This window comes from Synchiropus splendidus, chromosome 15, assembly GCF_027744825.2.
Source record: "Synchiropus splendidus isolate RoL2022-P1 chromosome 15, RoL_Sspl_1.0, whole genome shotgun sequence".
Taxonomy (NCBI): Eukaryota; Metazoa; Chordata; class Actinopteri; order Syngnathiformes; family Callionymidae; genus Synchiropus; species Synchiropus splendidus.
Genome location: NC_071348.1, coordinates 369,063 through 394,080, shown reverse-complemented (window position 1 = coordinate 394,080; position 25,018 = coordinate 369,063). Strand labels below are relative to the sequence as shown.

Below are 25,018 nucleotides of genomic sequence, written 5' to 3'. Positions count from 1 at the left end.
GGTGAAATTCTAGATGGAGAATGATCCTGACGCAGCATCGGAACTGCCCTGCTGTCACCGTGGTCAGAATAGTCTATTGCTCATCTTGAAATATTGACCTACAGTCATGAGCTGAGGGTCATGACCACAGGTGATCTCGGATACAAGCGGCTGAAACAGGTTTTCTCTGACGGGCGGGAGGCTCTGTGACTCGGGACAGACTCGGAGCAGGTGGCTCAGGCATCTCATGAGGATGCCCCCAGGACACCTCCATTGGGAGGTGTGTCAGGCACGGAGCGTCTGAGATTGGAGCTGGTGCCTGGGAGGAGGGCGTTTGGCGTGACCTTTAATCATTTTATTTCGAGTTCATTTCCCAAATTTAGTTCCATTCTGTATTGCATAACATCATAATTTGATATATTTGTTTGCCGTCAGGATCCTAACACCGCTGAAACCTAGCCTCCTTGGCCAAGGTCCTTACTTGGATATACCGAAACTAGGGTCAGAAAAATCTAACTGCTCCCTCTCTAACTCTCTTTAGAATCGCATGCCAACTGCTATGGGAGGACAACATCAACTAAAGGTCGATGGGTGGGATTTAAATCATTTCACTATCGTCCAGAAAATGCTTCTCACTGTCACTGATCTCAGACGGCACAGTTCTCCCAGAATGTGATGTTCCCGACATGCCAACTGAGTTTCCTTGCAGGAGGAGAGTTCTGTTTTTTAGCATGTCTCCACTAAGCTCATTTTGTGGGTCACTGCCATGGACTCTTGATCAGAGGTGAGGGAGACCAAGAGAGTGAGCGGGTCATCTGGCTCACTCTCCATCCTTCCCCTGAACTTCAGCTTTGGGGACACAACATTTCCAACAGTGAGAAGGATTCTCCTCTGCAAAGCATTTCTCACTCAAACAGGGTCAGTAGCGGACCTCCCACTCCGCTGAAGCGGCGCGCAATAACGTCGCTGATCAGTGGTGGTTTCTGCAGCCATGTCCATGATCTAGTTCAGGAGGTCATGTGGAAGACAAAGAGCTTTTCCATGGCTAACTTCTCACTCGTATAGCAGAATCCATTGAAATGCCACATAAAGTGTTGCTGGTTCAAATTTTAAATATCCGATAGTGGCATTGTGGTTCTTTCAAGTTCCGTTAATGTGGAGACATATAACACCAGCCATGAACGCATTTGTTTCACTCTGAGCTGATCCATCCAAGGTGTAGGAGTCGATAAGGTCAAGTCAGGCACGGTGACCGGCTTTTCTTTGACAGACAAAGCTTCACTGAACCTTCAATCATCAAGTGGAGCTGGCAATAGCCACCTCCTCTCGCTCCACTCTCATCTTCATCTCCCACCTCCTTTCACCCTCGCTCCTTGTCAGCCCCCATCAGCCTCCCCGGCGTGATGCTCACAGAGGAATTTTACAGCCGCTGTCAGCCCACCGCTCTCACACACACGTAGAAAAGCCAAAACATGCAAGCACATGTAGCGTCTCAAACGTGCCGGGGCAGTCAAGCTCCACGGCTGTCGAGGCCATTCGAAAATGTAGCTAACCCAATCCGCATGCGATGCTAATGATTCACAGCTACGGCTTGATGCATTTTATTTGTCATCTTATTGAGTGAGGGAATGAATGAAAAAAGTTCAGGATAGGGAGGCGCTTCAGGGACCATAATGTTTGCTGATGACATTGTGATTTGTGGTGAGATGGAGGCAGCTGAAGTCCTGTCACGTGATTTCATTCACTTGGCTTGCAAGAGCTTCAGTTTGATCCACGCTGGGAACCACAGCAAACCAGCCTCCAATTATGAAATGGGGAACTGGTGTCACATTCTCTGACACTGACAACAAGGACAAGTTGTGTCGCTGCGGGTGTGTGTGTTTTGCTTTTTCTACTTCAACTTCAACATGCCTCCCTGTTTCAGAGGGACGGATCATGATCTTCTGCCCAGACACTTTGGACACAGGGAGAGGAGCAAGAGAGTCGGAATGTTGGAGGTGAAGAAGAGAAGGACAACCAGTGAGCTTCATGATGCCGTGAAGAGGTGGTGGGCGAGGTTGACTTGCCGGAGCAAACCTTGATGGCAATAGCTGAAGAAGAAGACGGAAGACGAATTCATTTCTCGACTTTCCTTTGCTGAAGTTGGGAGTATTTGAAAGTCAAAGTGGACCACAAAGATTGAAGTCTTGGTACCAGCATACGTAGATGATGAATACTGGCGTCGTGTGTGAGCTTCCCCACCGCCCCCCATGCGCCCGCTTCTCTGCTCAGCATGTTTTCAGCTGAAAGACGAAGAGCCATGGAAACAGAGGTGGTGAGCCAGAGACAGGGAGACAGACAAACAAGCGGTGGAACAGACAGGCAGGCAGACTGAGAGGCGTACAGGAGCTCAGGGGTTCAGAGGTCAAACCACTCACGGCAGCCAGCTCGGTTCAGGGCGACAGGGGGTTTCTTTATGCTCCGACAATATAGTGTCTTCTCTTCACTTCTGATTCTCGTCACAAACACCGACAATGAAGCTCTCCACTGTACATCTGACAGTTGAAATGCTTGGAAGCGATTCACTGGCAGCTTCACAGCACTGCATGCTCCGCACTGAAACGCAACCCCACACAAAGTTGGGATTGGTGCTGCAGTGCGTGCAAGGATTTCCAGAGTAGTAAGTGTGTGTGGAAAATGCTGGAGAAGGAGGGGTGGTAGAACTTCAGAGGCAGCTGTGACCTAAAGACGTTTCTGAATGTCTCCTCACACTGGATCTTTGACTGATTATGTTCAGAATAAAAAGCTGTTGTGTTCCATCTTCTCTCCAGTTCTCTTTCAAACCCTGCTATTGCTGCTCTGCATCCATATGTCCCGTGCTGTTCTATGAGTGAAGCAGCATCTGGAGAAGACACATTCTCAGGGGAGATCAGCATAACTGCGTCTATGGTCAATGGCTCCCATGGTCCTCTATTCACACACACACACACTCATTCACACTCGCCACTCAATCACAGCTTAAATGTCTTCCAGTCACACCACTCATCCATCCCAAATGTGGAGCACTCAAAAGGCCCCGCTCATGTTATTATTGCGTATTTTCTCGGGATAGTCTCGCACCACTGGCAGCGCTCTTCCGGTTTTTGCTTCCACAACACACACAGTTGGCAAATAAGAACCAGCATCCACGCTACAGATCTTAAAATCCTTCATGGGTCCAGATGGAAATTCAGAGCCCCATCTGTTCCTTGTCCCATGATCAACAAATCCCGGACAGACGGTCACCGTCTTTGTCATGTGTTTCTCTAACACACAGTCAGGCGTGTCAAGTACATGGTCAACTCCACACACAATGCATGGCCACAATTCAAACTCTACAGCACACAATGTTAGGGTTCAAAGAGGAAACAGTTGCGAGCAGCAAAATGAGCGTGTCAGGTGTCCGTCCAACTATAACACAGGTCATGTGACGAGACAATATCCGGCCCACGGCAGGATCCTGCCGTGCCTTTGTGCTCTTTTAAAATGAAGGATGAGATGCTGCTCCGTGAATAGTCGCAGCTCAGACTGTGCAATAACTTTGGATCCTTGTGTGAGTTTGATGCCAGAAGATGGCGCTGTGGGACATGTCAGCATAGTTACACTGTTGTTACTACTGAACGCGTTCTGCAACACCATCCGCCTGAGGCCTGGAGTGGAGCCACTTTGGGTCATCTGGGTGCTTCCACACACCAGTCGCTCCTCTCCCTCCTGTGCACAGGTGTCTGCTGTGATTGGCTCCCAGCTGCTCAAACCCACCCACCCAGCACCCCCCCCCCCCCCCCACACACACACACACACACACACACACACGTACACGCACACACAGCCCTCACTTCTCCCTCTGCCAGACTTGGGAGTGCAGTGCGTCTCTCACGCACAATTCTGCCGCTGCCAAGACCAGACGCGGCCTATTTAAGACAATCACATGGTTTCAGTGGGAGTCCAAATGGTCCACGGGGGTCTCGGGCCACAGAGGCAGAGGGGGAGGTCTGCGAGCTGAGAGAGGAGGAGAGGCAGAATGACTTTCCAGGAGGGGAGTGAAATCTATGGAGTCGGCGCGGAAGAGCCATTGATGCCTGTGAAGGAGCGTTTCTGCGTCCTGGAGTGAGTTTCGTCGGAGGGCTCCACTTCGTGACAGACATGGATTACTCTCCGAGGAGCCCCCGGTCCTGCCTCGTGCTCGCGCTCCACCTGTGCTGGTGCCTTCCTCTCTGCCAGGTGAGTGCGCGCGCGCGCTGGTGAAGCCGCTCGGCCCGTCACTCATGTTTATGTTTCCGTCCTCCCAGAGCGCCGGTGCTGACAGCGCTGGATCTGCTCTGCTCGCATCTCTGAATTTACCTCAACACACAGGTATGTTCGCCTGCCAGCACCCTCCACCGCTCACTGACGGCCCTCATCAGCGTGTCAGCGCCTCCGGCCAAATCACAGGGACGTTCCCACACCAAAAAACAAACAGGGTGTCTTTGAGCAGTTCTGCGAAATCAAAGAGGAAAAAGCGCGCTGCATCACCTGAGATGAACTTGCGTCTTTCCACCACTGTGGGGCGCCAGGCACCCTGCACCAAACCTGACGTTACACCTTTGTTAGATAGATGGACAGACAGACAGACAGACAGACAGACAGACTGACAGACAGACAGACAGACGGATAGACAGACAGACAGACAGACAGACGGATAGCTGGACAGACAGACAGACAGACAGACAGACGGATAGCTGGACAGACAGACAGACAGATAGACAGACAGACAGACAGACAGACAGACAGTTGGACAGACAGACAGACAGACAGACAGACTGATAGATAGATAGATAGATAGATAGATGGATAGATAGATAGATAGATAGATAGATAGATAGATAGATGGATAGAAGGATAGACAGACAGTTGGACAGACAGTTGGACAGACAGACAGACAGACAGACAGACAGACTGATAGATAGATAGATAGATAGATAGATGGATAGAACACAGAAACAATTGTGCCACAACCTAACTCTGGGTTTTGACTGGAGGCTCGGGTGGTTCTTCAGACGTGGCCTGGAGGACCTGGTGACCCATCCAGGGTGACCACTCATTTCTCATTGACAAATGTTTTTAAACACCAATGTGAAGTAACAGCAAGGAACCAAGTCCATCCCCTCAGATGTTCCTTGTTCATAGCCATGTGGCACGCTGAGTCAGCAACTGTTTCAGCTTTGAGGTCAGATGTTTTCAGGATGAGAAGCAGATCCCCCTCGACAGATAAACAAACATGGCTGCTGGCTTTAATAGGCTACAAATGGGTCTGAGACAGAAGCGTTTTATCAGCTAATTCCCTGAGATAATGGCTTTATGGATGACATGGCCCTGTCAGGACGGGGTGGGAGCGAGTTCACATGCTGGAGCTTTTGTTAAATTTAAGCCAAGGTGCCCGGTTCTGAGACCCCCTATCAGAGCTAATGGCACTTAGGAGCCACTAAACCAACAAACTAACTGGAGCAGGATCTTGTCTCAGTGCATCAGACAAGATGAGTGAGTGTGTGGGGCTCTGTTCTCGCAGACTCTTTGTTTGTGTATCGCCAGACACGGGTCACTGCAGCTGCTTTCTGAGTTAAAGAGGGCGAACAACAGTGGACTGGATGTATGTGCATGTGTTGGGTGCTTCTGAGGCTGCCACTTTTTCATGTCATGAGGCGTTCTGACAAGTTTACCCGCCGGCTCTCTAATTTGAGCCTCTGACGGACGACTGCGCTCTGATGTGGGGAGTCCGGTCGCCATAACTCACTTCTCCAACTCGTATTCCGATCACTAGCAACGCTGGCGAACACAGGTTCCTGAGGAGACCCAAAAGTTCCCAGTGTTCATCTGAAGACTGAGCACTTCATTGAGAGCGCATGTCTTCTGATGCCCTTCCAGATCACACTACTAGGACTTTTTTTTGTAAATACATGATCTAATGATGTCAGGTCGTGTTTTGGGTGTGTGATACCGCAAATATCCTGGTGCACGGCCAGTGGTGACACACTGTCTGACAGTCTTTGGCACGTCTGGCTCTGCGCTATATTCACTCAGAATTTGGCCACGCTGGAGGAGATTTGTCAGCAGTGAGAGTTGATGCTGACGGACAAACTGAGGCTGCACCATGCTGCCCTGGAGAGAGTGGACATGTTCATCACACTCATCCTGTGGCTGAGATTTAAGGGTTCGCTCACTCAAGGTGAACAAGAGGCAAAACTCAGGCTTCAGTGAGTGGGTGTGTCGAGAAATCAATCAAAGCCTTCCTGTGTCTCTAATTTGCCAATCAGCTAGCATCAGAGCTTGTGGCCGTTTCCCTGCTGTGACTCGCCCTGAGCCGCAGTAAAACCCTGGGTCGAGCCTGATTCACTCTCCGCTGAAGTGTCCTAGTGAAGATGGTCTAAAGCTCTTCCTTTTCTTGTAACTCTTTCTTGACCCTGCTCGCAAAAATATACAAGGTGGGTCAGGGATCATTTCCAAGGCGAGGGGCGTGCTGTTGTTTCCATTCCGCATGTGTGTACTTAAGCTAGTAGCTGTCTTAAAGTGACCTCTGAGGTGGAGCGGCCCATCCAAAACAAAGTTTGACATATACTTATTTCATCAACCGCCTTCATTTCCGTGCTTTGTGTCCCCACCAGAATACGAAATCGTTTCCCCTTATGAAGTCAGCCACCGAGGCACCTACATCTCCCACCAGGTTGCTCAGCACCAGCGCAGGCGGCGCCGACGCTCCGTGTCTGGAGATGCATTAGTCAGCGGTGAAACGGCTCACTTCCGGGTCAGTGGACTGGGACAGGACTTCCACATGGAGCTGAGCGAGAACTCAAAGAGTCTGATTGCACCTGGCTTCACTGTTCAAGTCCTGGGAAACAACGGCACCAAGGGCCTGAGGGCCTACCAGCCGGACGACCTGTGCTTTTACCAGGGGTCACTCAGGTCAAGGGTCAACTCATCGGTTGCGCTGGCCACATGCTATGGACTGGTGAGTCTGACGGTGCTGTTTATACTTCTTGATGTCGCGAATGCTGCCTGTGCGGTGGCTGTCTCTCTGTGGGAACCTTCTTAGTTCCAGGAACCTTTTCAGGAACTTCTTAGATCTTAGAAGGTGAGCGGTGAGAAGCGAGTGAAGATCAAAGTTCCTGTCCCCAGATGCTGCTCTTGAAGTGGATGTAGTGCCTTCTTCCTGCTTCTGCTCTAATTCCTGAAAAGGTTCCAGCAACTGGAGTAGTTCCTCCAGAGTATTCGTCCTCTCAAATCATGTCTGTCGTCACGAAGTGAGCGATGGGTTTGGCGTGCTCCTCTTAACCAGAGTGGTCGCTGGGAGCTTGTGTCTGGAGCGTTGTTTGGGTCCAATCCTTCATTGATCCGGTGACAGTAGTGTCCTGTGCTGTCTGATCGTCCATCCATCTTGACAGCGAGGGACCAACATGTCGACATCATACTGTGGCACAGTGGTGTTACAAGTGTGTCAAGGACTGATACAAAGTGAGAGGCCACTGTAGCCGCCGTGCAAGAGTATGATACGTGCTTTACACTATGATGTGATCAAGCTTTACACTTGAGAGCCAGGGGGCAACGCTGCGGAGGTCATTTAAGATCACCATTTAGAGTGAAGAGTTTTGTTTGTCTCTCCAAAGTATAGCAACAAACAAGCACTCTGCACTGAGCTGTTGAAATGAAATGTTCCGCTCCGTGTTTTTAATGAAAGGAATGGAATAGATTTCCATCCTGCGGGGTTGCTGTTTATGTTTTCATTCAGACCTCCGCTGTGGACCAGAACTACCCCCAAAGACTGGAGGCAGATCATGCCTCAAATCCCGGGATGTTTCTGCTCCTCGGTGTGTGTGTGTGTGTGTGTGTGTCTGTCTGCCTCTCGGACCCATCCCCAATGAAAGATTCAGCCAAAGGGTCCGGGGTTGCAGAGACGTGGTTCTCACGACTGGCTGAACCGGGTCAGGAATCCGGGACGTTGTGGGGGAAATACGTTGGATTCCGAGAAAAATCAGAGACTTGAATGTGGACTTTTAGAAGAGACCACCACCTTCACTGCCATTCATCTATAGTGATATTTTTTTTATTTGGTGTGAAGGGTTTATCTCTCCCTGGGACACCTGATAGTGGCTCACATATGGCCTTCAAAAAACGCAGATATGAGGGTCAAATACCAGGTTTTAGTTCAGTGGGGCGTCTCATGGGTTTCTGTTGGGCAGGTAAATATTGACAATAGGGGCCTCAAATCCATCCCAGTATCTGCAGGGCAGCTGTGTCTATCACACTTTCGCGTTAATCATTTCTTCTAGAAGAAGTGACCTCTTCTTCCCAAAGCCAGAACTCACCTTTCTATTGAAGTGACCACAGAACTGTGGGGTCTCATTCTCTGTATATTGAAGTAGCAACTTGACTGTCTTGACTGACAGGCTTCCCTTCTCCACCTTCATCCATGCTTCCCTTCTCCACCTTCATCCAGGCTTCTCTTCTCCTCCTTCATCCAGGCTTCTCTTCTCCTCCTTCATCCAGGCTTCTCTTCTCCTCCTTCATCCAGGCTTCTCTTCTCCTCCTTCATCCATGCTTCCCTTCTCCTCCTTCATCCAGGCTACTCTTCTCCACCTTCATCCATGCTTCCCTTCTCCACCTTCATCCAGGCTTCTCTTCTCCTCCTTCATCCATGCTTCCCTTCTCCACCTTCATCCAGGCTTCTCTTCTCCTCCTTCATCCAGGCTTCTCTTCTCCTCCTTCATCCAGGCTTCTCTTCTCCTCCTTCATCCAGGCTTCTCTTCTCCTCCTTCATCCAGGCTACTCTTCTCCTCCTTCATCCATGCTTCCCTTCTCCACCTTCATCCATGCTTCCCTTCTCCTCCTTCACCCATGCTTCCCTTCTCCACCTTCATCCATGCTTCCCTTCTCCACCTTCATCCATGCTTCCCTTCTCCACCTTCATCCATGCTTCCCTTCTCCACCTTCATCCATGCTTCCCTTCTCCTCCTTCATCCAGGCTTCCCTTCTCCTCCTTCATCCATGCTTCCCTTCTCCTCCTTCATCCATGCTTCCCTTCTCCACCTTCATCCATGCTTCCCTTCTCCACCTTCATCCATGCTTCCCTTCTCCTCCTTCATCCATGCTTCCCTTCTCCTCCTTCATCCATGCTTCCCTTCTCCTCCTTCATCCATGCTTCCCTTCTCCACCTTCATCCATGCTTCCCTTCTCCACCTTCATCCATGCTTCCCTTCTCCTCCTTCATCCATGCTTCCCTTCTCCTCCTTCATCCAGGCTACTCTTCTCCTCCTTCATCCAGGCTACTCTTCTCCACCTTCATCCATGCTTCCCTTCTCCACCTTCATCCAGGCTTCTCTTCTCCTCCTTCATCCAGGCTTCCCTTCTCCTCCTTCATCCATGCTTCCCTTCTCCACCTTCATCCATGCTTCCCTTCTCCACCTTCATCCATGCTTCCCTTCTCCACCTTCATCCATGCTTCCCTTCTCCACCTTCATCCATGCTTCCCTTCTCCTCCTTCATCCATGCTTCCCTTCTCCTCCTTCATCCAGGCTTCTCTTCTCCTCCTTCATCCAGGCTTCTCTTCTCCTCCTTCATCCATGCTTCCCTTCTCCTCCTTCATCCAGGCTTCTCTTCTCCTCCTTCATCCATGCTTCCCTTCTCCTCCTTCATCCAGGCTTCTCTTCTCCTCCTTCATCCAGGCTTCTCTTCTCCTCCTTCATCCAGGCTTCTCTTCTCCTCCTTCATCCAGGCTTCTCTTCTCCTCCTTCATCCATGCTTCTCTTCTCCTCCTTCATCCATGCTTCCCTTCTCCTCCTTCATCCATGCTTCCCTTCTCCTCCTTCATCCATGCTTCCCTTCTCCACCTTCATCCATGCTTCTCTTCTCCTTCATCCAGGCTTCTCTTCTCCTCCTCCATCCAGGCTTCTCTTCTCCTCCTTCATCCATGCTTCCCTTCTCCTCCTTCATCCATGCTTCCCTTCTCCTCCTTCATCCAGGCTTCTCTTCTCCTCCTTCATCCATGCTTCTCTTCTCCTTCATCCATGCTTCCCTTCTCCTCCTTCATCCATGCTTCCCTTCTCCACCTTCATCCAGGCTTCTCTTCTCCTCCTTCATCCATGCTTCCCTTCTCCACCTTCATCCAGGCTTCCCTTCTCCACCTTCATCCATGCTTCTCTTCTCCTTCATCCAGGCTTCTCTTCTCCTCCTTCATCCATGCTTCTCTTCTCCTTCATCCAGGCTTCTCTTCTCCTCCTTCATCCAGGCTTCTCTTCTCCACCTTCATCCAGGCTTCTCTTCTCCTCCTTCATCCATGCCTCCCTTCTCCTCCTTCATCCATGCTTCCCTTCTCCACCTTCATCCATGCTTCTCTTCTCCACCTTCATCCATGCTTCCCTTCTCCTCCTTCATCCATGCTTCCCTTCTCCTCCTTCATCCATGCTTCCCTTCTCCTCCTTCATCCAGGCTTCTCTTCTCCTCCTTCATCCATGCTGCTCTTCTCCTCCTTCATCCAGGCTTCTCTTCTCCTCCTTCATCCAGGCTTCCCTTCTCCTCCTTCATCCATGCTTCCCTTCTCCACCTTCATCCATGCTTCCCTTCTCCACCTTCATCCATGCTTCCCTTCTCCACCTTCATCCATGCTTCCCTTCTCCACCTTCATCCATGCTTCCCTTCTCCTCCTTCATCCATGCTTCCCTTCTCCTCCTTCATCCAGGCTTCTCTTCTCCTCCTTCATCCAGGCTTCTCTTCTCCTCCTTCATCCATGCTTCCCTTCTCCTCCTTCATCCAGGCTTCTCTTCTCCTCCTTCATCCATGCTTCCCTTCTCCTCCTTCATCCAGGCTTCTCTTCTCCTCCTTCATCCAGGCTTCTCTTCTCCTCCTTCATCCAGGCTTCTCTTCTCCTCCTTCATCCAGGCTTCTCTTCTCCTCCTTCATCCATGCTTCTCTTCTCCTCCTTCATCCATGCTTCCCTTCTCCTCCTTCATCCATGCTTCCCTTCTCCTCCTTCATCCATGCTTCCCTTCTCCACCTTCATCCATGCTTCTCTTCTCCTTCATCCAGGCTTCTCTTCTCCTCCTCCATCCAGGCTTCTCTTCTCCTCCTTCATCCATGCTTCCCTTCTCCTCCTTCATCCATGCTTCCCTTCTCCTCCTTCATCCAGGCTTCTCTTCTCCTCCTTCATCCATGCTTCTCTTCTCCTTCATCCATGCTTCCCTTCTCCTCCTTCATCCATGCTTCCCTTCTCCACCTTCATCCAGGCTTCTCTTCTCCTCCTTCATCCATGCTTCCCTTCTCCACCTTCATCCAGGCTTCCCTTCTCCACCTTCATCCATGCTTCTCTTCTCCTTCATCCAGGCTTCTCTTCTCCTCCTTCATCCATGCTTCTCTTCTCCTTCATCCAGGCTTCTCTTCTCCTCCTTCATCCAGGCTTCTCTTCTCCACCTTCATCCAGGCTTCTCTTCTCCTCCTTCATCCATGCCTCCCTTCTCCTCCTTCATCCATGCTTCCCTTCTCCACCTTCATCCATGCTTCTCTTCTCCACCTTCATCCATGCTTCCCTTCTCCTCCTTCATCCATGCTTCCCTTCTCCTCCTTCATCCATGCTTCCCTTCTCCTCCTTCATCCAGGCTTCTCTTCTCCTCCTTCATCCATGCTGCTCTTCTCCTCCTTCATCCAGGCTTCTCTTCTCCTCCTTCATCCAGGCTTCCCTTCTCCTCCTTCATCCATGCTTCCCTTCTCCACCTTCATCCATGCTTCCCTTCTCCACCTTCATCCATGCTTCCCTTCTCCACCTTCATCCATGCTTCCCTTCTCCACCTTCATCCATGCTTCCCTTCTCCTCCTTCATCCATGCTTCCCTTCTCCTCCTTCATCCAGGCTTCTCTTCTCCTCCTTCATCCAGGCTTCTCTTCTCCTCCTTCATCCATGCTTCCCTTCTCCTCCTTCATCCAGGCTTCTCTTCTCCTCCTTCATCCATGCTTCCCTTCTCCTCCTTCATCCAGGCTTCTCTTCTCCTCCTTCATCCAGGCTTCTCTTCTCCTCCTTCATCCAGGCTTCTCTTCTCCTCCTTCATCCAGGCTTCTCTTCTCCTCCTTCATCCATGCTTCTCTTCTCCTCCTTCATCCATGCTTCCCTTCTCCTCCTTCATCCATGCTTCCCTTCTCCTCCTTCATCCATGCTTCCCTTCTCCACCTTCATCCATGCTTCTCTTCTCCTTCATCCTGGCTTCTCTTCTCCTCCTCCATCCAGGCTTCTCTTCTCCTCCTTCATCCATGCTTCCCTTCTCCTCCTTCATCCATGCTTCCCTTCTCCTCCTTCATCCAGGCTTCTCTTCTCCTCCTTCATCCATGCTTCTCTTCTCCTTCATCCATGCTTCCCTTCTCCTCCTTCATCCATGCTTCCCTTCTCCACCTTCATCCAGGCTTCTCTTCTCCTCCTTCATCCATGCTTCCCTTCTCCACCTTCATCCAGGCTTCCCTTCTCCACCTTCATCCATGCTTCTCTTCTCCTTCATCCAGGCTTCTCTTCTCCTCCTTCATCCATGCTTCTCTTCTCCTTCATCCAGGCTTCTCTTCTCCTCCTTCATCCAGGCTTCTCTTCTCCACCTTCATCCAGGCTTCTCTTCTCCTCCTTCATCCATGCCTCCCTTCTCCTCCTTCATCCATGCTTCCCTTCTCCACCTTCATCCATGCTTCTCTTCTCCACCTTCATCCATGCTTCCCTTCTCCTCCTTCATCCATGCTTCCCTTCTCCTCCTTCATCCATGCTTCCCTTCTCCTCCTTCATCCAGGCTTCTCTTCTCCTCCTTCATCCATGCTGCTCTTCTCCTCCTTCATCCAGGCTTCTCTTCTCCTCCTCCATCCAGGCTTCTCTTCTCCACCTTTATCCAGAATTTGCTTTTCCCCCGTCCCTTCTCTTCCGCTGTTTGCCATTAAATCAATAAATATGTAGAGGACTGATCTGGTCCCTTTACCACCAAACACCTGTTTCCTGAGATCATTTGGACCTCTCTACCAAAAGCTTTCATGTCCCCTCCAAATCACTTGGAGGTCTTGTGTTTCCCTCTTGTAAAAGAGCGGGTGTGTCGCTCGCCCCGGGGCGTCTCATACTCCTCGTAATAATAGAATGCGAGTTGCACCTCTGGGATTTCCAGGAATATCTGAGAACTGCTTCATGATGTGATAAAGGCTGGGAACGTTGAGCCATGTGATTATTTCCACCGTTCTACATCAAACTAATTGGTGGTGGATCAGTTATCTGTGGCTCTGATCAGCCAACGGATGACCAGAGGACCTCCGCTGAGACCCGTAGTTGAAAGGATGGTGGTGCTGGCTGGGCCTGCAGGAGTTACTGCCTCGCTGCCAAAAGCAAGGCTGTATTGACAAGTGTGCTTGTTCTGGCTAACAGCAATAAAACCCCACAGCCTCAGATCCAAGGTCCGTCTCACACTCTGAGTGACCAGAATGACCAGAACCAAAGCAATAAACCCAAGCCGTAGGATGTGGGCCAATCCACGGAGAGAGAGAGAGAGAGAGACAGTCAGGTGCACCCTGGAAGTCACTTCACGTTCCCCCCCTCAGTTCCGTTTTCCCGCCCCACTCATCATTCCTGTCTCTGCTTGTCGGGATGTGTCTGACTCCTCTGAGTCCAGCTGTTTGCGCCCTCCCAAGTAGTGTTTCAGCACTTTACGACTGCTATTTGCACCTTGTACAGCTCACTGTGTAATCTGATGACTTGGGCTATTTTGGAAAGACACGAGTGACCTCATCTCTCTCTCTCTCTCTCGCTCCGCACACATATACTCCAAGTGAAGCAGTCTTGTTCTGTGTTCTCCTGCATGTAACTGTAGTAGAGTGCTGAGTTTGCGGCCCTGCTCAGTGACCTTTCTGCTGTCACTGCGTGGACAGGATTGTTTGTGCTGCCATTTGAATCTGGTATTCGCTCACTGTTAACATCTGGGCTGACTGGAGTTCAACAAATATGGGAATGAGAAGCAGAAACAGAGAGGCATCGATGCTCAAAGCTCTGGTTATGATTGGGCTGCAAACTAATGCCACTGCTGCGTGTGTAACTGCCAAGCAGCCGAGGCCGTCACGCTGATGACAAACACTAAATCGTCCAGAACTCCATTGAACCATCAGCCACATGAGCGGCTTGCAGCCCTTCTTTCTCGACTTACAGCTTCGTGGGGAGAAGAGACGCAAACATGAGCTGTGATGAAGCTGGAAGTTGGACGCTTTAGATGATGTTGACAACTGGTGTGATCCAACCTCCTCCATTCACCGCCTCAGTCTTCTCCCAAACCTGGAATAGTCAGGCGCGTTCTATACCTTATTTACTGCCCTTACTTCCCATGGGAATCTGGAACCAACATCCGTACTTCAGCGGATCTTGAATCGGAATCTTCTCAGTACTGTCAGCCAAAATAAGCTAAGATATCAAAGGCTGCTCAAAGCGACGCTTGCTTCAGGGACCTAATTAACAACACAGTTGCAACATGCCACGCATTGAATTTATGGTTGAACGCAGCTGGTCTCTCCGCAAGTCTCTCCGCCAACATGTGTTGACGGCACAACAAACCAAAATCAGGGGAGACCAACCACTCTCCTGAAACACACTCCGCTGACCTGGAGGAGCTGCAAGTGTGTTTTTGAACGTCACCTCCATGTTGACATCAATTCCTGCCTGTGATGGGAACAAGATCTCATCCCAACTCAAGGTGTGCGGGCCATACCTGGCCGGGCTGCGATCATGTCGGGTCTGTGGCAGTCGCTGCTGACTACTGTTGACGGCGCTGAGACAAGTACAACTGTGCTGCATCAACGAACGGGGTGAGAGATTTCCTTCAAATGTAGTTGCGCACAACAGCACAGTTTCCTAAACGTGTGAGGTGTTTAGAAAGGTGGTCCACTTGGAACTACGTAAGTCAACCTTTGAAATGCCAGCACGGGCCGTTTGGCTCAGAAAAGGGTGGGACGGTTGTCGGTCAGATTTCCCTCACTCACTGTGATGTAATGATCATCCCTCTTGTGACGCCACTGGCAGTCCGGGTCTTCTGTGGAGGAAGCCATGTGACAGTGGTCCTTCACCACCTGTCAAGACAGAAAATCCTTTTTGCTGCCAAATGAAAAGTGCACGCATGATTTGAAGCCACATGGTGACAATAGCCCGTGTGTGGTGCGTTCACTTGACAGAGTCACGTACATCTGTCGCATGTGATTGTTAGCTATCGCCTTAACTGAGCTCTTTTTAATCTAATCTAACCACACATGGGCTGTGACAGCTTTCCTCCATTCCATTAGTTCCTGACTGTCCTCTGCTAAATGAATCACGTGATTACCGTCAGCGCAGTCACAGTGAAGTTTGGGCTGACATCCTGCTGGACCCTCAGCCAAACCTCAGCGCCCCTCCCTGACAGGGGATTTCAACTGACAGAGCCGCTGTGTTTGTTGCGGCAGTGTCATAACTTGAAGAGTTTATTAGAAAGGGCTCATTGTTTTGTTTTTGTGTTGCGAAAAGCAGATTGTCATCTTCTCCGGCAGTAAAATACGTCTCCAAAAACCTCTGTGGTCTGCGGGGCTGCTGTAAATGTAGCCTCCAAAAGGATCATTATCCCACACCTGAAGAATTGCAAGTGGGCTCTGCTAGCTTCTTGCTCAAGACGTCTCATTTCAAAAACACATTTTCTCAGTTGTTTGAAGGTAAACAGGGTGGTTCTGCATCATATCGCAGCAATGTTTTCGGTGCTGGATTCCTGACAGATTGCTGGGCTAAAAGGCAGTTTGGAAAGGGACTTCACTTGAGGAACAGTTCCAGGGTTATTCTATATTGGAGGGCCCAAGTTCAACTCCATCATTCGACAAACGTGATTTCATTCTTTAAATTTGATTTGTTTTCTTTCTATGTTTTTGCCCGGCAAAATTCACATCAGAACGGTGAAAGAACTGCGCTGAAGCTGAAGCTAATGGTGATGCTAGAGCCCGTCGCAGTACAGTCGTCTGATGTGATGGTAAAAGCTCAAATGAACAGCATAACGCTGGTGTCTCTGGAGCTCACGACACTTCTGGCAGCCTTGTGATGACAAGCGACCTCATCCAGCGCTAACTGCCCCCAGTGGAAAAAAGGCAGGCTGCAGACAATTAACGTATCAGCATATTTTAGGGGAACCATCATTAGAGTCGGCTGCAGTTAGAGCGGAGCCAGGCCACCGGCTGTTTGGACGGGAGAGCAAGAGGAAATCAGTCTGGATCCAGCTTTGACAGCAAAAGATAATGGAAAATGTCATTGACAACTTTCTGAAAAAAGCACTCTTGTGCAGTTTGCACATGATGTTCCTCACTGCACCACCTCCATACAGTGGCGACAGTGAATGCACTGATGACCTGAGTTCCTTTGTTGCCTCTAGACAGGTTTGATCCGCACGCAGGATGCAGACTACTTCCTCAGGCCCGTCTCCCGCAGCCTGGCCCACACTGACAACTTCACAGCACCTTCTCATCACCAGCCACACATCCTGTACAAGAGCAGCCGCCCAGCACGCCATCCAGCCAGGGTGCTGCGGAAGAGATCAGCGGACCCAAAGGATCGAAGATCTGTCACTGAGACGGCGCCGAGCTCGCAGCCAGACTCTTCAGACAGGAACCACCACAACGGTCGGCTGGAGAAGCGGCGACGCGGGAGGAAGCAGAGGCAGCACTTCTGCGGCAGGCGGAAGAAATGTATGTAAGGGCAAGTTTTCATTCTCGTGAGCCACGGCTCCTGGCGTCTTAAATGATGTCCGGGAGTGTGAATGAGTCTTGCACCCCGAAGCCATGATAGATCACATCAAGGTCTTGAACAGAAGCAAGTTTTGGGAAACATTTGAGATCAGTTGACCCTGTCACCAGGAGTCGTGTAAAAGAGAAGATGGTTTTAAACATGGCGCCTGTCTCCATGTTTACATTCCCACAAGATTGCACATGCAACATCTGCGTCACATTTAGGGCAGGGAGACGATGCTAGCTCACCTGAGCAGCTCAGGGATCTGTGAAGGGAGTACGATTATGAACAGTGGCCGTCAGGGGTTTGCCAGAGCGACTGGGAAACACTGCTGCCATGAAGGCGGCGCCTGACTGCGACGCTGTCAGTCACTCGGTTTCGTCCGAAAAATTGTTTGAAGCTGTCCAAATGCAAAACCTTCTGATGAAGCATCTGCTTGCACCGGGTTGATTCAGCTTTGGTTTCCGTCTGCCCCAGATATGCCCAAACCTCCAGAGGAGGACGTCTTCATTCTACCAGATGAGTTCAAGTCCATGGCTCGGAACAAAAGGGCGGCGCTGTCCACGCATCAGTCGGATCAAAAGCTCAACGTGGAAACTCTGGTGGTGGTGGACAGGAAGATGATGGACAACCACGGGCGTGAGAACATCACCACTTATGTGCTGACAGTACTCAACATGGTAAGCTAGTTAGCAATAAGATTTGAACGGAATGGACGTCAATTTATTTACCACATGAAGTCGTACTACATGGCGTGAACAGATGCCAAATCATGGAGGATGCTGTGAGGCTGTCTCCAGCAACCTCATGGAAGCCAGCTGCCTTCTGTGAAGTACAGGTGAGCGAGGTACTTCACGAGGGCTGGACAGACCTCCGCGTGTACTGAGAACCACGGGCTGAGATCAACGGAAGACCTTCAGGCAACTTGTAACTTTATGGCTTCTGGGAAGAAACCAGAGTGCACAGAACTCCTGAAGGAGCCCCTAACCCAGGAAAGCCTTCTTGTTGTGATCGATAACACCGTCTCTCCGACACCAGAATTAAGGGGAATGGTTTTGGAGAAATGAAGGAAGAGAAGCCATCAGAAACTCCAGTCACCAGGTGGCGGTGTTAGAACCTTCAGGCCTGGACTATCCACTACCTTGACAGCCAGTCGCCTTTCAGCTTTTGCCTCTGTGTTTTGGTCTTTCAGGTTTCTAGTCTCTTCAAAGACGGCACCATCGGCGGCAGCATCAACATAGTCATCGTCGGCCTGGTGCTTCTGGACGAGGAGCAGGTGAGCAACCCTGAAGGAACCTGAAACCCCACATTTGTCAGACAGACGACATTTGTTTTGTCGTTTACCGCCTGGAGGCGTCCCTCTGAAGGATTCCCGTGGTTGACTTCTATGAAGCCTAAGTATAGGGTTCGCCTTGCCTTGATTTTGGAGCGAAATTCTCATGAATAGTTTGTGAAGATGAAACAGTGTGAACACAGAGGAGGAAGTTAGGGAGATGGCTGAGTCATTAGGTTCAAGTTTCCATGCGTCAGCGAGGTTCAGAGATGTGGGTCGGCCTTCCTGGTGTCATTATCGCCAAGGAATCCCAAAAATTCCAAGGCAGCTCCACATTCACGCATGTCTCAGAGAGACATTCGAAACACATCTCTGACGTTTGACTTTTAATCCGCTCATCAGACCTTTTTCCTGTCTTTGTCTCAGGAAGGTTTGGTGATCAACCATCACGCCGACCACACTCTCAACAGCTTCTGTCACTGGCAGTCCACCCTGGGGGGTCGGGAAGGTCAGCGTCATGACCACGCCATCCTCCTCACAGGCCTTGATATCTGCTCCTGGAAGAACGAACCTTGTGACACACTGGGTATGTTTCAGCTCCGTCTCTGTCTGGACGGTCCATGGATGTTGATAGCCAGAGAGAACTCACGCTTTCCAAACAGGTTCTTCACACATGATTGAACTACATGTTGTGAGAGGTCGCCCAAGGTGATCTGACAGCATCCGGTGGACCGAAGGTCACGTGATCATTTATCTGCTGAACAACAGACTCCTAGGATGTTTTGAGGAGTAGGAGCTGGAGATATTTGGTGGTGTGCTGAATCACCATCTGGGTCATCGCTCGTTCAATCCTGGTTGGGAGTCAGAGGCCCTGTTTTGAGTGAAAGATGTCACCTTGCTCCCGCCCCCTCTGGGAAGCCACCGCTGCCTCCCCTCTCACGGTGCCACTCCAAACAAGCTCCAAGCAGATGTTGAAGAGAGTGTCACTTCTCCTGTTGGTTTGTAGTCACTAATACAGAGGGGGAGCAAAGTGCTCTTGCTTTTCACTCGTCCATGACTTGATGGTTGGTGCGATGTGGGTTTGGCTAGGAAGTTTTGAAACGCTGTTGCCACCTGCTGTCCCACTGAGCTTATTTGAATTGAATCAAAAGCCGCTTCCCGTGCAGTCTAGGAGGCAAAAACCCGGGTCTGGGAGGAGTTCGGAGGCCATGGAGGAGGACTATTGGTCAGCCTCGAAGAAATTCTGGCAAACCGTCCGTCGCCTCAAAGGGGGGAAGCAGTGCCTCACCAGTACTGTTTACAGTGCGGGGGGGAGGCTGCTGACCTCGACTGGTGATGTTGTCGGGCGGTGGAAAGAATACTTCGAGGGTCTCCTCAATCCCGCCGTGACGTCACGTCTTCCATTCAGGAAGCGGGGACTGAGGGCTCAGACGACCGGGGGTGGACGAGATCCGTCCTGAGTATCTGAAATCCCTGGATGTTGTAGGGCTGTCGTGGCTGACACGTCTCTGCAACATGGCGTGGCAGTCGAAGACAGTGCCTCTGGATTGGCAGACCGGGGTGGTGGTCCCCCTGTTTAAGAAGGGGGACCGGAGGGTGTGTTCCAACTACAGGGGGATCACACTCCTCAGCCTCCCTGGAAAGGTCTATTCCAGGGTACTAGAGAGGAGACTTCGGCCAATAGTCGAACCTCAGATCCAGGGGGAACAGTGTGGTTTTCGTCTTGGTCGTGGAACACTGGACCAGCTCTATACCCTCCATCGGGTGCTCGAGGGTTTACCGATCGATCTACGTTCCCACCCTCACCTATGGTCACCAGCTTTGGGTCATGACCGAAAGGATGAGATCGGCTGAGATGAGTTTCCTCCGCAGGGTGGCTGGGCGCACCCTTAGAGATAGGGTGAGGAGCTCGCGGTGGAGCCGCTGCTCTGATCCGGATGCCCCCTGGACGCCTCCCTGGGGAGGTGTTCCGGGCATGTCCTACCGGGAGGAGACCCCGGGGAAGACCCAGGACTCGCTGGAGAGATGATGTCTCCAGTCTGGCCTGGGAACGCCTCGGGATCCCCGGTAGGAGCTGGAGGAGGTTTGGGCTTCCCTGCTCCGAATGCTGCCTCCGCGACCCGACCCCGGATAAGCGGTAGAAGAAGGTGAAGGTGAAGGCGAAAAAAGACAGGGGGTGAACACCCAAAGATTAGAGTCTCAGTGCGAACCTGAACAGTAATGAAGCATTTGGAGTCCTCGAGATTCGAGTGGCGTTTTATCACCACTGGGGACAGCGACCCCCTACAGGTGACGTGTTTCTGGACAGACCAGTGCCATGAGGATCTCTGACCTCACAGTACCTGATCTTTAACTGTACTTCAACAGGCTTTGCCCCCATTAGTGGGATGTGCAGCAAGTACCGGAGTTGTACCGTCAACGAGGACACCGGTCTAGGTTTGGCCTTCACCATCGCCCACGAGTCTGGCCACAAGTAAGTGTCGCACATCTGCACAGCTGACTCTGCATCCTGAAGGTGTGCGACTTCCATTTTCTCTGTCACCAGTTTTGGAATGGTGCACGACGGCGAGGGGAACGTCTGTAAGAAATCCGAAGGCAACATCATGTCCCCAACTCTGGCTGGCCACGACGGGATCTTCTCCTGGTCCTCCTGCAGTCGGCAGTATCTCAGCCGCTTCCTGAAGTATGAGACTCATTCCTTGTTTGATTTCTTGGTCTGTCGCAGGCCTCTTCCACTGCGCTGACTCCACAACACGTGGTCCTCATTTTTTGAACATGTGCCGGCCGTAGATATATCGGTTACAAATGTGGCCGTGTGAAGGCTCTGTTGGAAACATTGCGTTATTTTTGCATTAAATCTGAAGTTGACGTAATAATCGAGTTCACTGCGTGGCCGTAGCGTAAGAGCTCGGGGCTGACTGTTTATGTACAATTGCTCAGCTTTCATGAAAGACCGTGGCAGCAGACAGCGTCCTTGTGTCTGGCTCCGTATGTGCCTTAGCATGTGCCTGCGTTTGAAACCAGAGAGCAGCAGAGCCGGTGCCCTCCACTAAATTTACCATTGCGTTAACTCAACTGTCAGAGTGGTGGAGACAGACAGAGTATTTCTTCCCTGAGTGATTAGAGCAGGGCTGAGCTCACCCTTGTTAGGCCTGTCAGCTTCCAACATTAAACCTCCAGTCAGCGTCTTCGTAGAGGCACCAAACTGCTCACTCAATCTTCACCCAACTGCTGGATGTTGCCTTGCTGCCGTGCCTGAGCTGCATGCTTTGTTGTGCTAATATGCCTTTTGAGGCACGGTCGTCTTTGGCCCGGTTTTTCCCAGAGATGACGGTCGTCTTCAGCGCACTGTGATGCCAGAGAGCGATGCAGAAGTGACTGGACCTGAGCGTTTGCCAGTCGCTGGACATCCCTCGAGTATTGCCCACGGGCCAACGCACCGTTGTTGGGCTCACTGGTGGCAACAGCTGGCTCAATGGTTTTCCACCGGAAGACCAAAAGTAACAACCCGTTTATGAGAGGAGTGGCGTTCTTACACGTTCATAGATGATGGGTCAGAGAGCAATGAAGTCCAAATACCTGCTCACTACTTCAGTTGGCGACATTTCTCTGTTCCACTGCACTGGTTATTGAGACAGCCCAGTCAAGTGGTTACATTTGCTGTATCAGGAAACATGATGAGCCCTTCTGCGTGTCCCCTGAAAGACAGGAAGGAGAGTGTTTCCCAGTCCACTGAGGGAGGCTTCAGTTCCGTTTGAGGTCCTGTCCTTTTACACACGTTTAGAAGGTCAAGGGCAGTTTGGTTTTGCTAGTTTGTGGAGTTTTGTTGGTCTGTGGTACCCCAGTCACGTTCAAGGACACAATGGACTCAATAAGCCACACACATTACGACACGTTACGTCACGACTCTGCGGTGACGGGGATCCATGATCTCAGTGAACATCAGTTGCCGCCCCAACACAGACAGGAAGTGCCTGGCGATGGGCGGCAGCCACGCGTGAGGAGGCCAGTTTGTGTCAGATGGACTCACTCGCCACTTTCTCTCTTCACACCAGTTCTGCTCAGGCCCTGTGCCTGTCGGATGAACCCAGAGGAGTCACGGAGTATCAGTACCCGGAGAAGCTGCCCGGCGAGCTGTACGACGCGGACACACAATGCAAATGGCAGTTTGGGGAGAAGGCCAAGCTCTGCACACTTGACTTCAAGAAGGTGAAACTGATCTTGACACACGTGAGCCGGCCTGTGCTAATCTAATGCCATGCTTTCATCCTCCAAACGTCTTTCAGCACTCTCAGCACAGCCAAGGGCTTAAAGACACAAGGACAAATGTCTACTTGGACGCAGTATTGAGAGAAAAGAGGTGGAGGAAGGGAGCTAACCTGGGTCCAGCCCGCCTGCTTTCTTACGCACACACAATCAAAACAAACAGCAAGCGTTGCAAAGCAACCCTTGAAGGGGATGGATGACTAAATGTGCCGGAACCTCTGACTGTTTGCGTCACGTCGTCTCATTACGGCTAATATTGCAGTTCTGCTGACGTAGCCATTTTGAAGTGGACAATAAATGTGTTCCTCTTAGATCAAACTTGACATGAACTTTGTTGATGAAGATGACAGACCACTGAGGGCCTCAGACGAAGAATGAGTCAGTGCCTCTGGAGCAGAGCCAGAAAATACCCCGAACACTCTCGGCATCGCCGAGAGTTCCGCCAAATCTCAGGGTCAGGTCACATGCTTGCATGACCTGTCAGGTTCTTCCGTCATGAAAATTCAGATGAGGAGTTGTGTTTAAGCCACCAGTCGCACAAGACGTTGCCTCATTTCAGAGACTTTCAGTCATCCACATTGGGTTGTGATGGAACCAGAATGTTCTGTGTCTGGACCAAAGGTTTCAAATGTCCAGTTTGACGCTGGGTCCCTCGATGTGTTGTCAGTTCTCTTCTCTCCCGACACCTCTCTGAACATGACCGCTGAGGAAGCTACGCCTGTGTTTGTGTTTGAATACGTGTTTCTATGTATAGCTTCAAAACAAAACGGCTGGATTTTATCTCTGTAAACTCAGACACCCTGACCTTAATTCAATTTAGGCATCGAAACTGTTCCTGCTGGAGCCTTCGACTGGCCCCCTCTCTGCCTCAGTCGCTTCAAAAATGAAGCCAAACAGCTGGACCAAAGGTCTTGGGATGGAGTCCAAGGTGGCTCTTGGCAACAAGGCGTGGAGGTCGGGGAGCATGTCAGCATCTGCACTCAGTTGTCCGAATGAGAAACAGCCGTCAAGACAGTATTGGGGTGGACATGTTAGGAAGTAGCTAGCCACGTTTCCGAGGCAACATGTGCAGGGAAAGCACCTGGCGGTCCAATCCCTGACTGTCACTGAGAAAGATGACATCATGAGAATGTGGCGAAGCATTTGAGTGCACGTCTGAATGTGACGCGTGTGCTTAACATATCAAACGATTCTCTCGCAAGCTGGCGAATTCATTGTCTGCCTTTCAACCTCAGGACGTATGCAAAGCTCTCTGGTGCCATCGTGCTGGAAGGAAGTGTGAGACCAAGTTCATGCCAGCTGCTGAAGGGTCCGCCTGTGGACCAGAAATGGTAATGTGTCATCATGTGTTTTTCTACTTGAAAGAGTGAAGGAGTGAAGATTCTGTACATCAATACTAATGCTACAAGACGAATACAATACTAAGCACAAACCCATCCGTCACAAAACTTAATGTGACCCATCCAGTGGTGGGCAAGTCAGAAGACCACGGATGGAGACTGGACCAAGATGATGGCGTAGTCCACCGTACAGACTGAACCCAGCATCATTTGAGGGGTGTGTGTGTGTTGTGTTGTGAGGAGCAGAACAGCTGTTCGTTATGGACACTGATTCATCAGGGAGTTCGACTGTATCCCCGGCGCTTTGGGGTTTTTGATGCAATTCCAAAGCTATAGAAGCCATGTTCCAAACAGCCGATGTCATCCCGACACGCACAAATCCTCGTCAACCGCACGCCAGGAAACAGCTGATGACATAATGTTGCTTGAAGTGAGTTCTACATTTCGCAGCCGCCTCATTTTACACTCGGGGATCCTGAGTGAAGTCATGCTGGTTTTCAATCGCAGGTTTACCGACCCAACCTTTTCATAGTGATGTAGTGACAGATAGTGAAGGCCCATGCTGCGTTGGAACCAGGAGGCACTGACAGACGGGGAGCAGGACACTTCATTAGCCATGTCATCTCAGAGAAAATGTCAATCACCAGCAACGCCATCCATCATCCTTCATCGCTCTGATGTGGAGGAAAAAGACGGCGCTAATAGCTTCCACCAGAGAGGGTTTTTTTCACCCGACATCTCTTCAGCTCAGGCGTCATTATTACGGCTGCAGACGTTTGAGCTGGTGAAGGAACGTCTCCAACGTCTTGGAGGGGAATCTTCAGAAAAGAACACTGGATAACGCTGTGTGTGCGTGCGAGTCACGATGTGACAATGCTGCGAATGTGTGTTGCTCTAAAGCCGCAGAAGCCCTTCTCTGGACGTCACTGAGGATTTCACTGTGTCTGAGGCGTCAGGCAGCTCTGAAATACTTTTGATGAGTCTCACAGGGAATCACAGAGTTGGTGTTGTCTTTCTTCCTCGTGAAAAAACATTCACGGTTCAATTGTATGAGAGATTCGTCCCAGCAACAGTCACAGACTAGATGAGCCAAGCATGGAGGAGCCCGTCACCGTGGTGATTTTCACTTCCGACTGGGCCGCGAGATGCCCTCGCAATAGATTTACGGTGCTGCATAGAGAGCGGCGCAGCTATTTTTCACAGATAGATTGTAGCCAGAACAGGACCAAGACCTTTCTTGACAGCAGTTAAACCTCAAAGCCATATTTTATGGACGTCTTCTATGCTTTGACAGACGGTCGTCGTAAAGAAGATGGAGGGTCAGATCTTCTGGAAAGTCTGCATGTTTCGGACGTTTTATGACCCATGCTTCTTGCATTCTTTGCCTGCCTCA

The 25,018-nt window shown here is 50.7% G+C and overlaps 1 protein-coding gene across 1 annotated transcript in view; it reads left to right on the top strand.

The window, feature by feature from the left end:
* The first annotated feature begins 4,140 nt into the window (after positions 1 to 4,140).
* The window catches only part of LOC128746635 (A disintegrin and metalloproteinase with thrombospondin motifs 16), a 27,703-nt gene continuing 6,825 nt past the window's right edge, over positions 4,141 to 25,018 (top strand). Inside the window, exons 1-12 of the mRNA XM_053843832.1 lie at positions 4,141 to 4,218; positions 4,287 to 4,350; positions 6,636 to 6,979; positions 16,394 to 16,706; positions 17,224 to 17,426; positions 17,939 to 18,022; positions 18,446 to 18,605; positions 20,387 to 20,492; positions 20,565 to 20,702; positions 22,075 to 22,228; positions 23,521 to 23,616; positions 24,920 to 24,944. Coding sequence (XP_053699807.1) covers positions 4,141 to 4,218; positions 4,287 to 4,350; positions 6,636 to 6,979; positions 16,394 to 16,706; positions 17,224 to 17,426; positions 17,939 to 18,022; positions 18,446 to 18,605; positions 20,387 to 20,492; positions 20,565 to 20,702; positions 22,075 to 22,228; positions 23,521 to 23,616; positions 24,920 to 24,944 — 1,765 coding nt within the window. The remainder of the gene's footprint in view (positions 4,219 to 4,286; positions 4,351 to 6,635; positions 6,980 to 16,393; positions 16,707 to 17,223; positions 17,427 to 17,938; positions 18,023 to 18,445; positions 18,606 to 20,386; positions 20,493 to 20,564; positions 20,703 to 22,074; positions 22,229 to 23,520; positions 23,617 to 24,919; positions 24,945 to 25,018) is intronic.